A 16,420-nucleotide genomic window follows, 5' to 3' on the forward strand; every position below is an offset into this window, starting at 1 on the left:
TTTCCTCCTAAAGTATCTGAATGTGGAGACTAAATCTTGCTGAAGTTATCCTTCAAACATTTTAAAGTTGATCACTTTTTATACACATGTATAATTTCAAGGTCATTATTACACTTAACTAATGATACTATGGTGAGAATGCAAAACAATGATGGTAAAGAAAAATAAGGTGAAGAGGTTGATCATGAGGAAGGAGGAGATATAGAGGAGGGATATGATCCAGAATATAACCCAAAGAATAATCAAACTCCAATAGAGGGTAGAGAGCAAGAAGACAGCATATGCAGCTACACACAAATGATAGTTACTAATAATCTATGTCTCTATATTTTTTTAGTTGAATCTACCAGACTATTTTGATTAAAGAAATAAAATAACAGTTTAAAAACCTGTTTGTTCTACTAAAGATTTTAATTGCAATAAATCTTTTAAGTCATGCTTACTCATTGCTACATAGAGTTAGACTGTGAAAGTCCTTTTGGTATGTAGCTATTAGCCTGCAGCTGTGAAAATTAATGTAATATATCCTAAAACTTAACAAAGCTGTTACAAAGAAACCAATTATTTGTTTAGGGATAATTTTTCCTGAAAAACTAAAGGATTTTTGAGTCCATGCTTAAATGGGGTTAAGTATGTTTATATTAGCTATGCCTTCACTGGTTGGTCACAGAATTGCTATAATCTGCACTAACTGCAAGACAGGAACTTTATGAATTTGATTACTTAAAAAGAAACCAGGTTATGGTTAGGAATTTCTAGTAAGACCATACTTAATACTTAAAGCATGATAATCAATTATCATTTACCACTGAGCTAAGACTAAAGTATTTTGATGGGAAAATAATATTTCAATGCAACTGGCCCACAGAAATCACAAAGCAGTACAAAACTTCCAAATGAACAGGACAGAGAAAAAGTATCATACAAGTTTAGGCATTTTCTTTTACTAGAGTAAATTAAAACATATGCTATTACTACCTGTTTGGATAAGAAAAATTGGGGTAACTACTTGAAGTTCAAATAATATCCATGGCAAGGCTATATCAGCAGAATACTACTGCAGAGTGGCTCAAGGAAACAATAATCTGGAAGTAATAATTTGAGAGTCTCTGATGGAAGCAGAGGACATAAAGGAGAGAAGTTATACCCAGAAAACATTTATATCATTTTTCATATATAGCATCTCATTTATTGCTCACAAAATCCTCGAAGAGAAGATGGGTATTTATAATTCCCATTTTACAAACTAAAAAACTAAGCCTGAAGGGTAAGAAGCACGGATAACTAGTGACAGAACTGGGACTTAAACCCAAAGCTTTCAACTCTAGGTCCAGTGGACTTCACTACCTTGCTTTCTTCCTTACTCTTCTTAAATAAACATGAAAGAGGAAATGTAAACACTTTCCTAGACAAAACAAAGCATGCCCTCATCTATTACTTAAAGAGAGGAGGAGGAGGAGGGAGGAAGGAGAGAGAGAAGAGAGGAGAAGGAAGAAAAAGTAGGGGGAAAAACAGGGAAGAAAGGAAAAAAACAAAAACAAAAAACCAGGAGGAGCTGAAGGTGACAGAATGGAGAAGAGAAAGGAGAAGAAGCAAGAGACACCTCTTATTCCAAGAAACTACCATGGGAAAGTCAATAAACCTATAAAGATCTAAACAAAACTACAGAATAACTTTAAACAAGTTTGAAGAAATCTAATGGAACAGTTCTAAAAATCTGTAACATTTGTCTACCAAAGCAACCCAGACAAGAAAGACAAAACTGCATCAATTAGAGGGGATGCCAGTCGCCATCAGGTACCATAATGGGTCTGTCAGTTCTATTGTCTTATAGCACCAACAACACTGCTTTGTTATAACACAAACATTTTTACCATATTCACCAGCTCTATTGAACTATTAAAATGTTTAATGAGTTAATAAATCAAAGAGTGAGGACCTTTAAAGATTTTTTAAATTTTTGTAAGTAATCTCTCTACCCAATGTGGGGCTCAAACTCACAATCCCAAGATCAAGAGTCATGTGCTCTACCAACTGAGTGAGGCACCCAGGTGCCCGAGAGGGTAAGGACCTTTTAAGAGAAAGCTGCCATCCTAAAAATATTACTGAATTTAAACTCAATACTAAAAACTCTTAGATGAAATTTCCCCAAATTCATGAAAAAAAGTTAAGGATTTAGGTTGAACCAATGGATTTTTTTTTAAATTTTTTTCACTTGGATTATTTTTAAAGTAACCATAATGATCCCTAAAAATATTAGTATCTGTGTATCCAACTCACCGTTGAAGTATCAATGATGCTTTTCTCTCTTCCATCAATGTCATCATCTTCATCTTCATCACTGAAATCTGCAGCTGCACTTTCAAGGAATTTGAAATTATCCAGCACGGAGGCAGAATCTGTTAACTCGGATTTTCTGGTTTAGAACATGTACACCTTGCTCAGTTAATTTTCTAAACTCAACATAAGAATTAATCTATATGTTGCACTAACTTCTGTTTACATTGTAACTATGATCCCTCAAATCATATTATGAACTACACTGATTCTTATCCATCATATTTCCATGGATTTTAATTGGCAAAGCACAACAGAAGTGGTTACTCTTTTAAAAGTACTTTGCAGTCATATCTATTTAGGTTAATTAATATAAAGAATACCCCTCCTGATTCAGTATTCTTTTGATCCTTAAGTCAACTTTAATGTCTTTCTTTTTAAAAATATTTTTCTTATTACCTCTACTTCTATTTTTCTTTATTCTTTTCCTCTCTGCAACTCTTCCTCTGACATGTGAATTTCTATAACTAAGAAAATAGCTAGTAGATACATCAGTTTTCTCTGACACAATCCTATATTTCTACTGAACAGCTAAGGAGTTGAAAAAAACAAATACACATAAAGCTACTAAAGATAACTTAAGTCAAACTAATATTACTACAAAACTTGATCCTGTTAATGAATAAACCATTGATTTTTTTAAATGATTGACTTTTCAAATACGTAAGATTTTAATTTGGTTTTCTCAAAATAAATTTAGTAAATAATTTCCTAATGGCCAGAATAGGATGATTTCTCTCCAGTTCATTAGGAAATGTTTTAGATAACAAGGCATTTTCTTAAAGAAAATTTAGCCACAACTCTAGACAACATTTCTAAGATAAATCTTAAATTTCAAATCTGGGGAGAGCTATGTTTTTGGTATCTTCCACCGTATTCTCTATCCCTACACAAATGAGACAGATTCGGAATAATACCCTTGTCAGTTCCAAAAGACAGGTCAAGGGCAAAACACAAGACAACTCAAGAGGCCTTTTCTGAACATCTTTATAATGACTTATAATAACCCTGTAGGTAAAACTATAACCAGAAATAAGGCCTACATTGTCTATGCCTACACAAAGAAACAATCTAATCTTACATTTGTATAAGTAAGTTAATGCAGTCTTAAATATTAATGAATATATTTAAGAAGGCTCCAGTGACATTTATTTATAAAAGTTCGTTTATAGGAGTCCATCCTATTTTTGAACCTTTACCTAAATCCCATTAATTTTAATGTTCCAAATAACAGAAATGATGTTCTCACTAGAAAATGTATAGAATTCAATTAAAACCATTCTTATAGTCCAAACATGCAGTAAAATGAAGAAAAATAATATTCAAACAATAAAAAAATTTAAAGAAAAAAAGAATTCAAATCCCCCCAAAAAAAGAATCATGCCAAATTTATTTTCAATAAAGAATGTCCTTATTTAACTACTCATGTTCATTTTAAGCAGAATTACATATAATTGTATGACACATGATCCAAAAAGCAAAACAAAATATTTCAAACAGCTACTGAATTTTCCACTTATTCTATCAATTAAAAACATACACTTAATATAGATATTTTTCAAAGGAAAAGATGAGTTACGGTATTATTAAATACACAAATGGCTAAGAAAACATTTACTTCTAAGAAATTTGAGGAATTTATAGGATTTTTAGGTCACCAGGAATGAAATTACATTCTTCTAAGATTTGAACTGAATCTCCTAAAGATGATCTTTTGTGAAGTTCTAATAGTAAATGACTGAGCTTCAAGATATTAAAATCTGTATTAAACCTATAGATTTCAAGCAAATAAAAATATCTTTAAAATATTCTTAAAATAAACATAAATAACTCTAATCCCTATGGGTTATCTTCTACCAAATGAAATTTCAATTTTTTAATTCAACTTTATAATAAATCATTTCTGTAGCAGTATCTAAAATGCAAGTATCACAAGTGTCACCCATAAACCAAAACTATTTAATAAGCACTAAAATTTTAGCTAAAACTTTCTAGACAGAATACTTACCCAATCATTGCCGTCTCTTTAACTTCGGCCTCTGTGCCATTTATAACTGAATCCTGATTTTTGTCATCTTCCCTGTCAGTGACATCACTTGAAAAGCCCAACAAAGCTCGCACTCGTTTAGATTTCACATCTAGAATGGTATCTGTGTAACCCACCTCCTGTAGATACCTGCATGTGAAGAAGATCCTTACAATTCAGTCATATTGGAATCAGTATTCTATAACTTAACATGTAAATAAAAGTATTTCATTAAATTCATTGCCTGCGTAAGACTTAACAGTACAGTACTATGCTAGTAAGATGTGCTAATAAATAATCTTCCAGCTGCAGATGGAGCTGTCTCTTGCAGTACCAGCCTCTATGGTCACTGAAAAAAAATCAAAGAACTATACAATACACCATTCATTACATTTACCATAAGAAGAAGCTGTTCCTTAATATACCTAATAGCACATTCTTTCTTCTAGGCAGCAAACTCACTCTCAGATTCTTACAACAGTAATTATTATAACCAGTAGTTTTTTGTTTTTTTTTTTTTTACATTTCCGATATAGAAAGTTATTGAATCGTTTGAGATCCAGAGAGGATATTTCTAGCATATTTGGTTTCCTCCATGACACACAAGAAGAGTATATTCCAAAGAGTCATTTCTACAGAAAGGAAGCTTTTATCCTGAGACAACTCTAAAATAAAAATAGCCCACAGTTCAACTGTGGATGTGGGATGACTGTGTGCACGTGGGAGTGTGTGTTACAGAGAGGCAGCAGAAGAAAAGAGAATAGTTTTGTACTGAGAACTAGATCTGGGTCTAAAGCCCATTTCTGCTACTTTCTTCCTGTGTTAACTTTAATTCTCCTGGACCTCAGTTTTCTTCCCCCTAAAAGTGGCACAACTCGTTTAGTGGATGACATAAAGAAGGCACTCAATATCCATTAACAACAAAGATGACAAAAAAAGACCAAAAGGAATATGAAAAAGGCAAATGTCATTACTAATGCCATTAACAAATGTGATAGACAAATATTAGGCATGAACCTGTAAGTAAGCAGCAAATCTATGACATTAAGGAAAAAACAAAGGTGGACAAGATAACCAGTCTGAGGTCAGTTTATTTCAACATCTGGTATTAACAGATTAACAGCTCAAAGACATATTTCACAAAGATATGTGACCAAAGTGGAGTAAGTGTATCTTATCAAATCAAGATACTCATTTTTCAATACTATCTGATATTTACAGAAAGGTTTTGATTAAAATTTGGACAATAAATGTTTAACTTTCTTGAATTTAATCAGTTCTTACAAACCAACAGGTTTTTCTGTTCTAAACAAATATTGGATACATATCTTTGGCAACAAAATCACATTAGAGATAACTGTTTCAAAAACCGCTCTTTCCATAGGTAAGTTGGCTTTACTCAGTAGCTACCTCCCTTAATTCATTGATAAAATGTCACCTTTACTTTAAAGAGACAGATTTATGAGTCTTAAAGTTTTTGAAAACTATCTCAGATTGCTTACTACAGTAACTACTTCTCATAAAAAAGAAAATGAGCACTTTAAAAACACATTTATGAAAGAAATGTAATACATCATATTTAAGACCAAGGTGAGGGCACGAGGAAAACCACTTATTAAATGTTAGTGAATTCTCATTTTTTTCTAATGCTGAATAGATAACAAATACATAAAAGGAGACATTTTAATATTCTCTTCCCATTAGGCAAAAGAAATGGTTGGCACAAATCCACTCTGGAAACCACTGGTGCAGACTACTCACAAGAAACTCAAAACTCCAAAAACATTTCATTTTAATGAAGCACAAATCAGAATACCAATTTCAAATGTGATATGCAAGGATAAGGCAGTGAGCTAGTTAAGTGGGCTGTAGCCTACCACCTGACATGTGAACCTCATTCCAGCTTTGTTTCCTCTTTATAGTCTCAAATACACATTTTATAGAAGAAACTACATGGTAGTGCAGTATTTGCAAATTTGGGAAGTTAAAAAAGTTCTTCAATCTATTTAAAATAGAAAGTTAAAAAACATAACACAAAATTACATCTAAATATTGATTAGACTTACATTAAGACATACCTATGTTCAGGTATAAAAGATGCAAAAGGTAACTTTAAGGGTATAGAATTCTTTTTTAAAAAAAGATTTTATTTATTTATTTGAGAGAGAAAGCAGAAGCAGGGGAGGGGGAGGGGTAGAGGGAGAAGCAGACTCCCCGCTGAGCAGGAAGCCCAATGCGGGGCTTGATCCCAGGATCCTGGGATCATGACCTAAGTGGAAGGCAGATGCTTAACGACTCAGCCACCCAGGTGCCCCTAGAATTCTTTCAAATGTAAACATAAGTGTATATTAAAATTTAGAAGCTTAAAGGTATACTCTTTAAGTTAAAATTATAAAAACAGTATTCTTGGTAATTCTTATTAATATTTAGTGAAAAATAAAACCTATTACAGAGGAAAAAATGTTTACTATGAAAAAGGAACAATAATTCAATTAAGCTTTTTCACAGCAGCAGTCTTAATAATAAAAGATAAAATTATTGAGTTGAAAATGCAAAAAAAAAATACATATATATGTATCCTGATGAAAACAGACTTTTCTTTGTTTGACCACGGGATACTTACTGTCTGAGTAGTTGTCGACCTTGTTTCCACATTAACTGGCTGTTTTGCTGTGGCTGTACCTCTGTTTCATTACCTTCATCTGGAAAACATTAAATCATAATAAAAGTACCTTGTTTTATTCATTAGAGGGCATCTCAATTCATAAAATATGTCCAATAAAAATTTTTAAGATTAAGAATATGCAAAACTACACTGTAAGGTATATTTTAGGACAATGTATATTCTGTTTTTTTAATCTAATTTCCATAACAAAAATAATATAGATTCATGATTGCTACTAGATTCCCCTGAGCATAGGAGAACAAAAATAAAGACATTTTCCCAATCTCTAGTAGCCTGAGAATTTTCATCCAGGACAAAGACCTATTCAAATGAAGTCACACAATAAGAGTCAAATGAAAGTATTATGGAGCACCACATCAGAGCTAGAACAAAGCACTCAGGAATGATGACAGAAAAGCCAGTTTGGTAAAGGGTAGATAGGAAGGAAATAACTTCAATCCAAATCTATTTCCTTCACTAGTTACTAAATGAAAATTTCAAGTATTCTTTTGAAGACATTCTTTGAATGAAAACACCTAAGAAATCTTGTAAAGCTTAAATGCATCATTTGGTAGAAAGTGAACCCTTGCAAGAGGATAGTAAAATAAAAAGAGCCTTCTCTGTGATAAATCTGGACTACAGAATTTCCAAACTATACTCGGATTAACTTTAAAAATACAAAAAAGTTCACACTTTCTATCAGCCCTTGATCAAACTATAAGAAACTGTGATCTTTTTACAGGGTTTTAGTCACATGGAGATGTAAGAGAGACTGGGAAAATTTGTTTTATGATATTGATGTTAAGCATTTACTGTGTTCCAGATGCTGTGTTAAAAACACATTCATTATCTCTTTTAATCTTTACAACCTCAAAAGATAGGTGTTATTACTATCCCTATTTTAAAGATGAGAAAGATGAGTTTTATAAGTTAATTGTATGATTTCCAAGTTAGAAACATAGTTGTAAGTGCTGAAATCACGTCTGACTCCAGAGCTCATGTATTTAAAGAAATATGTAAATAAGAATGAGATCTTCCATTTTCATTTTTCTCTTAAATTAATTAGGCCAAGCTCTGTGATAAACCAAAGAAACAGCAGTAGACCAGACTGTGGCAGGAGGATTAAGTTATCTCAACAAGGGAGATTACTTTGGGATAATCTCAGAAGGTATATAGTTTAAAAAAGGGGGCAAAAATAATGTCCCCATACTAAGGAAAAACAACATACATCTTGTTTCCATTGACCCACAAATTCAGGAACTATGGTTCACAAATGGTTCCACAAATTCAGGAATATACTACGGTATGTTCTAATATATCTTCAGTCAAGTAAGCTATACTTGCCAAGTAAGAATACTTACACTGGCATTTTAAAAGACTAAAAATTTCATATGTGAAGGAACTTTTGAGGTCATCTGATTTCCCATCAGTATAGGCCTCTCTATTCCACCCTCAGACATACTCGACTGCCTTTGCCTACTTTGGAAGCTAGTGATGTTACCAAAGTACGACACATACACTCAGTGGAACACTACTTACAAGGAATGAACTATAGATACACACCAACATGAATGAATCTCAAATGCATTATGGTAAATGAGAAAAGCTAGAATCATAAGGCTATATTCTGTGTGAGTCTCCAATTCATATGACTTTCTGGAAAAGGCAAAACTATAGGAACATAAAACAGATGAGTGGCTGCCAGGGGATTAGACTGGGGACAAAAGGGTGGACAACAAAGGGCAGTAGTAACGAAACTGTGTTTATGAAAACACTAAAAAGGTGAATTTTACTTATGTAAATGATGCCTCAATAAAAAATAAATTAAGCCGGGGCGCCTGGGTGGCTCAGTCGTTAAGCGTCTGCCTTCGGCTCAGGTCATGGTCCCAGGGTCCTGGGATCGAGCCCCGCATCGGGCTCCCTGCTCCGCGGGAAGCCTGCTTCTCCCTCTCCCACTCCCTCTGCTTGTGTTCCCTCTCTCACTGTCTCTCTCTCTGACAAATAAATAAATAAAATCTTTAAAAAATAATTAAAAAAAAATAAATTAATTAATTAAGCCAAATCAAGTAAGAATGCATCTTCACCCTCTTTAAAAAAGTGTATCCATGTACTGAGATAAAATCTGACTCCTTGGGCAACATGTTTTAAAAAAAAGTCTGAAGTTAAAAGAGAAAAAAAACTTTTGTACATGTGAACTTGATTTTCCCCACATTCCAATATTCAAGCTAAAATTCACAGCTCTCTCAATCAACTATCAGATTCACTCTCACCTTATCAAGTTTAAAAAAAAATGACATCATACAAAAGTAAGGATTTTAAAGTGGTAAGAGTTGAACCACTTGGCAATAAAAAAAAGTAGTTGACTGGTAGTTCCAGTCAAGTTAGAGTAACAGGGACCCAATTTACCCTCCTGCTTGAAACAACTATAAAACAAAATAGATGAAATCATGGTTAAGACCTGATGTCAGACAACAAAGGACAACAATCCCTGAGAGAAAGGAAACACACAGTGAGCCCTGTGATTATTCCAGCTTACTGCCTTGACAGAGTTTCTAGATTGTGGCATAGGAAGGGGAACAAAAACAGTATCTGAGGAAAGAATGGCTGAAAAGTTGTATATTTCATGAAAACTCTAAATCCACAGATCCAAGAGACTCAATGAACCCCAAGCACAAGAAACATTGGGGGGGTCACCTGGGGACTACACCAAAGCACATCATAATGAAAATGCTTAAAACCAATGACAAAATGAAAAATCTTAAAAGTGCCAGAGAAAAAGGTCACATTCTGCATAAAGAACAGAGATAAGTTTGATAGAAGATATCTCATCAGAAACAATGCAAGCAAGCAAAAGACTTTCTCAGACACACAAAGGCTGAAAAAACTCATCGGCAGCAGCCCATATCACAGGATATATAAAAGTCCCTGAGGCAGATGGACTATGTATGACACTAGAAAATATGGATCCACACAAAGAATGATGAGCACTGGAAATATATACTTTTTATATTATTTAAATCTCTTTAAAAGAGAATTGACTAACAAAAATAATAATATAGTGCGTGACTTACAAGAGAAGCAAAATATGTGAAAACTGCCAAAGAGAGAGATAGAAATCCATAGTTACAAGGCTCTCATACTATAAGAAGTGGTATATTGTCACTTAAAGACAGACTGTGGTTAAGCTAAAAAAAAAAAAAAAAAAGTATACCACCAAAATAGCAAAGAGTTATAGCTAATAAGTCAGCAAGAGATAAAATAGAATGATAAAAAAAAAACTAGATTATCCCAAAGAAATCCGTGAGAGGAAAGGGATCAAAGAACAGACTGAACAAACAAAACAAACAGCAAAGGGGGTAGCTTTAAATCTAACCATATCATTAGTCACATTAAATGTAAATGGTCTAAACATCTCGATTAAAAGAATTTGTCACTCTGTATAAAAGTATTCTACTTTTAATATGTACGTGGTTTCTAATATTAAATAAAAGAAGCTAAAATATGGAAAATAAATAAATTTTAACATAACCTGGGGTAAAATTTCCTAAGGTAGAAATGTAAAGGTTTGGATACAGAATAAAATTGAGGGGGGGGGAGTCAGAAGGGAAACTAATTTTATTGTGAAAAATGTCTCAGAAAAAGTCTGGATTATCAGTTTAAAAATATATATATATATCGTAAATGGATAAAAGAGCAAAGACTAGAAGAATTCCTGCTTCTTTAAAGTTCACCCTGTTTGGGTAAACCCTCTCCTAGTCACTGTCTTCATCACTGTCACCCACAAATCCCTCAGTAACACTTGGAACTAGACTTACACGCTTCCTCTGCAACCAAACGTTTACCTCATCTTGAGCGAAGTTAATATTCATGCCTCCCCACAACCACCACCCTCTCTAGCTGTCATACCTTAGATTTTGTCATTATGAAGAACAGACGCAGATGCAAACTCTCTCTCTGAGCGTATTCTTCAGACTCATATTCCCACCTCACTAGTTCTTTCATTTAGCTGGGACCTTAGACCAGGGGCCAGCAAATTACAACCTGCAAGTCAAATGTGGCCTGCCATACTCATTCATTTGTGTGTTGTGGCTACTTTTATGTTAGAATGTCAGAGTTGAGTAGCTGCAACAGAGAACATATGGCCTAAAAAGCCCAAATATTATTATCTGGCCTTTACAGGAAAAGTTTGCTGGCCTGCTCCAGACCACAGCCTATCCCCTCTCTTCTACCCATTAGCCTCCTTTTGTCTTCACTTCCTTTCCTCTCTAGTTGTAGTTCACAGTCTATCACTTCAATTATTCTTTAGTCTATGTCCTCAAATTTCTTGTCTCTTTGGTCTCTGCATGAATTCAATGAATTCAACTAGGAACTATTTTCATTCTATTTAATTTTTGTCCAAGCTGTCAAGTATGCAAACCAATGCATCTATATAAACTCATGATCACAATTGTCAACTGGACCCTTAGCTTTTCTCAATCCTACTATTTGTTATCAGTTTGCCCTCCCGCTCATTATTATTTTAAACATTCTCTACTTTTCTTAAACCTATTATACATTCTTAGCAGGTAATCCAGTCTTACACATAAAGCTATCATATTAAATACCCACCACCAAAGTGAAACCCAAACCTACAAATCCATCACCTAACTTCTACATTCTTTCTTGGGAACAATAAAAGACATGCTCCTCCCACCATTCTCCAGCTAATTCAGAATCCAATCTCTGTGCTTCTTCAGATACCTTCCCATTCTGAATATGTCTTCTCTCTTTTTATTTGCTCCTCCTCTAAGAAACACATCACACACACACACACACACACACACACACACACACACACACACACTTTCCTTGACTCCACGTATACCCTTTCAGCTCTCCCTCTCTTCCACCTTCACAATCTAAGCTTCCTGACTTACAGGTAACTGCACTTAGTCTTCATTTTCCACTCATGTCTTTGTTTCTATCCTTACCTTTCTCCTAAAACCGCCCACAGTAATGACCCATGTGTCACTAAATCTTTTTTAATTATTATGTTAATCACCATACATTACATCATTAGTTTTTGGTGTAGTGTTCCATGATTCATTGTTTGCGTATAACACCCAGTGCTCCATGCAGTACGTGCCCTCTTTAATACCCATCACCAGGCTAACCCATCCCCCCACCCCCCTCCCCTCTAGAACCCTCAGTTTGTTTTTCAGAGTCCATTGTCTCTCATGGTTCGTCTCCCCCTCCGACTTACTCCCCTTCATTCTTCCTTTTTTTTTTTAACATATGTTGTATTATTTGTTTCAGAGGTACAGATCTGTGAATCTTAAAGCTACTCTTTAGAACCTCTGGTTGTTAATCATAGTGCTTTAGAGTCCTTATTTCTGGAATCCCTCTCTTCTCCTGGTTTCCATCCTACGGTTAAGATAATTCTTATCATTTCCTTTTCACCTTTCTATTCTTCTACCAGTTTTTTAAGTGTTGCCATTCCTCAGGGCTCCAATCCAGGTCCTCTTCTCACCCTGAATAAAGTCTGGAGTGGGAGGTGGGGGGGGGGCCTCTTCCTCCTCCACAATGACCTCAGTGCCTTTGGGACCATGTGCTGATGCCTCTCAAATCTACGTATCAAAGCCACACCTCTGGTTTGAGCTCCAGCCATCTTCACTTGATTGCCTAACTAATAAATCCAAAAGCGAACCCATCATCTTCCAAATCTACTTCCTACCTAGTTCTGAGAACTAGAAGTGTGGGGGTCATCTTTGAATGTCCCTTTTTTTCATTCCCTACATCAAAACTGGAACTCATTCCTGCAGATTTTACACCGTATTTCCTGAACACGCCCCCTCTCTCTTCAGGTCCAGTCAGTGCCCTGTCAAGGCAGCCTTCCTCATTTAGCCAGGAGGCTGCAACAGTCCGTTCACCAGGCTCCCTGTCACCGATCCAGCTGCTCTCTGATCCACCTGCTACACTGCTGCCTGTGGGATCTAAGAGAAATCTGATCCTTCAAATACGTTCTCAAAACTCGTAGGATAAAATGTAAATTCCTTAACATATTTTACAAGACCCTTGTAACATACTTTACCATCTGCCCTCCCCACTTCCCCCGCTAATTCTCTAGCTCCATCTAGAAATACTCCTTCCCTCCCTTTCTCTACTAGCCAGTTATTTTATTTCTCAAATGTGCCAGATTCTTCCCCCTGCCTTTCTCCCACCTCTCATTCAGCAAATATTTAGTAAGTTCACTTTCCCTGGCCAATTCTTACTTGTCCTTCAGATGTTAACTTTAAACACCATTTGACTACTTAGGACTAGATATCGTGCTCTATAATACCTTACCTTCCCCATTATACATGTCATTTTACTGTAATCACTTTTTTCTTATCTTCCCTGTAAAAATCCAATAGGGCATTGTTATCTTATTCACTGAATTTGAAGCTAGGTCTGACAAGCATTACATATTTAATATTTGTAAATAAACTGTGAAAAATCAATAGATGGAATTACACTAGGTACTAACCATGTGTTGTATACTAAGAAAATAAACCTGAAAGTTATGAATTATTTCCACTATTTTCCCAGTTTCAGATAAGCAGCAGAGCAATCTCCGAAAGATTAAATAATATCACAAATATTTAAAGTGTCAGGGCAGAGCTGAACTTACATGCATAAGAGTCAAACTTTTTCTATAACCACGTTGTTTACTTATAAACATTTCGTATATGTTGCAATTAGACTTTTGTACTCCTAAAATAATACCTAGAAATAAGGTAACAAACTTTTTTTTATATAAAAATCCTGATTAAATCACTTCTGTGAATCAGACAAGATACTTTTAGGACAGCCTTTAACAAACAGTTTAAATTTAAAACATTTAAGTGAATCTCAAGTCAAAAGGAGAGACACCAAAGCAAGATAGAAAAATTTAAAAAACAAAGGAAAAAATATGCCAATGATCAACAGATACTGCTCTAAATCTCATGGATTCAATATTCAGCTAGGGAAATGTGTTAACATTACTACACTGAATTGAACTTTAAAATCAGCAGCACATTCAGATCTTATAAGGTTTTTTTCATATATTGTCAAATATAGAAGCAGTATGGTAAAAGAGGGCTAATATGAATTTTGGACTCTCAAGGTATGAGGCAGCTGGCTGGCTCAGTCAGAAGAGCATGCGACTCTTGATCTTGGGGTTATGAGTTCGAGCCCCACCCTGGTGTAGAGATTACATAAACAAACAAACAAACTTTAAAAATATATATATGAATGTTGCAGTCATTAGACCCGGGCTCAGATCCATATTCCCATTACTTAATAATTGTGTGACCTTCGATCAGAGAAAGATATGTATCATATGACTTCACTGATATGAGGAATTCTTAATCTCAGGAACAAACTGAGGGTTGCTGGAGTGGTTGGGGGTGGGAGGGATGGGGTGGCAGGGTGATGGACATTGGGGAAGATATGTGCTACGGTGAGCGCTATGAATTGTGTAAGACTGTTGAATCACAGATCTGTACTTCTGAAACAAATAACGCAACATATTTTAAGAAAAAGAAGAAGATAGCAGGAGAGGAAGAATGAAGGGGAGTAAGTCAGAGGGGGGAGACGAACCAGGAGAGATGATGGACTCTGAAAAACAAACTGAGGTTTCTGGAGGGGAGGAGGGTGGGGGATGGGTTAGCCTGGTGATGGGTATTGAGGAGGGCACATTCTGCATGGAGCACTGGGTGTTATGAACAAACAATGAATCATGGAACAGTACACCAAAACAAATTATGTAATATATGGTGATTAACATAACAATAAAAAAATTAAAAAAAAATAATTGTGTGACCTTAAGTTTCTCCACTTCTCTGAGTTCAATTTTCACATAGGTAAAATACATAGAGCCCCTAGTACAAGGCATATATTTCATATATTTCAGCATATAAATGATATAAACTAATTGATATCTTCAGATATTTGATCTAGAAATTTAATCTGAAATTGTCAAAACATACTCATTTGAAACATAACTTGAACAACTTTTCCTACTATCTGTTATACCTACTAATAAGTCAATTATGTCTATATCCTTAGTATTTGATTGTTTACAAAGTGTTATTTTTGTAGGGATGACAAGGAAGGTAGGAGAATAAAAAAGAAGAAATAACACAAAAAGATCATAAATGTTTCAGCTGTTAAAAGATGGTCTGGCTGCAGAATCTTCTGTGCATAAGAAAATCCAAAAACAATTTTGCACCTGCAACTGAGGGATGAGGCTGAAGGGATTAGGAATTCCCTGTACTTGAAAAGAAATCTCTGAACTCCATCATTCCTTCTCTTTCTCTCAGGATTTCAAGGGCTTGATGTACTTTGTACCACACATCTCAAAGTTCCCATTAATACTAGGAAACCAGGCAAGACACAGTTACGTTAGTATGTTACCCCATGAATTCTGATCTTTCCAGGAAGTGTAGAACATAAGCAGAAAATGGGAACTAAAAGAAAGGGGAAGAAGAAAAAGGAAGGAAGGTGATGGAAAATCATTTAAACCATTTTTTTTTATTTATTTGGGAGAGAGAGAGAATGAGAGAGAGAGAGAGCACATGAGAGGGGGGAGGGTCAGAGGGAGAAGCAGACTCCCCGCCGAGCTGGGAGCCTGATGCAGGACTCGATCCAGGGACTCCAGGATCATGACCTGAGCTGAAGGTAGTCGCTTAACAGACTGAGCCACCCAGGCACCCAAGATGGAAAATCATTTAAATGACACTAAATGATTAGCGCTAAAGATAAGTAGGTCAGAAAAAAATCACTAATATGCAATAATTAGAAATTAATTTGCAGTTATAAATATTGCTGCTATAAATACTAGATGTCAACTTCTTTTTAATCACTTAAACTTCCTTTAAAATTAGCTTACCAGAATCATAGCTTGGAGGCTTCATATCTCCCTGATTCAATTCTGTCCCATATTTCAACTTGTGGTATTTGGCTCTAACAAAGAAATAAGAAAATACAAACCATCTTAAAACATATTTAAATGAACTTTAGGATATGTAATAGGAGTAGTCATCAGTACGCAGTAGTCCTGGCTACCTTTCAAAGTAGGCTTCCACAGTGTCAAAGTGGTTGTCATTATTATTGTTGTTACACCATCAAGTGCCATTATAACAAATAAAAGAGAAACACTGGGAACCATAAATCTTTCTATAATTACATATAACATTCTAGTTTCTATAGTATTCAAATTTTCTTGATGATTTCCAAGTTACAATTCTACCATCAAAAGCAGTACATATATTTGGATTACGAAATAAACTTGTAGAAGACTAACCTTTCTCAAAATTGATGTATTTATAAAAAGAAAACTCATCTAATGGTATACACATACAACGGAGTATTATGCAGCCATAACAAAA

General features: G+C 34.8%; 1 protein-coding gene across 2 annotated transcripts in view; it reads right to left on the reverse strand.

Annotated features, from left to right (window-relative positions):
• The window catches only part of STRN (striatin), a 94,148-nt gene that overhangs the window by 39,041 nt on the left and 38,687 nt on the right, over positions 1 to 16,420 (reverse strand). For both annotated transcript variants that reach the window (XM_028117141.2, XM_028117142.2), the window contains exons 3-6: positions 15,922 to 15,995; positions 6,987 to 7,065; positions 4,346 to 4,513; positions 2,281 to 2,416 (exon numbers count right to left, since the gene is read on the reverse strand). In XM_028117141.2, the coding sequence (XP_027972942.1) occupies positions 2,281 to 2,416; positions 4,346 to 4,513; positions 6,987 to 7,065; positions 15,922 to 15,995 (457 nt within the window). The remainder of the gene's footprint in view (positions 1 to 2,280; positions 2,417 to 4,345; positions 4,514 to 6,986; positions 7,066 to 15,921; positions 15,996 to 16,420) is intronic.

Source organism: Eumetopias jubatus, unplaced genomic scaffold (assembly GCF_037043125.1).
Source record: "Eumetopias jubatus isolate StellerSeaLion01/CBP00866 unplaced genomic scaffold, mEumJub1_p1.0 scaffold_9, whole genome shotgun sequence".
Taxonomy (NCBI): Eukaryota; Metazoa; Chordata; class Mammalia; order Carnivora; family Otariidae; genus Eumetopias; species Eumetopias jubatus.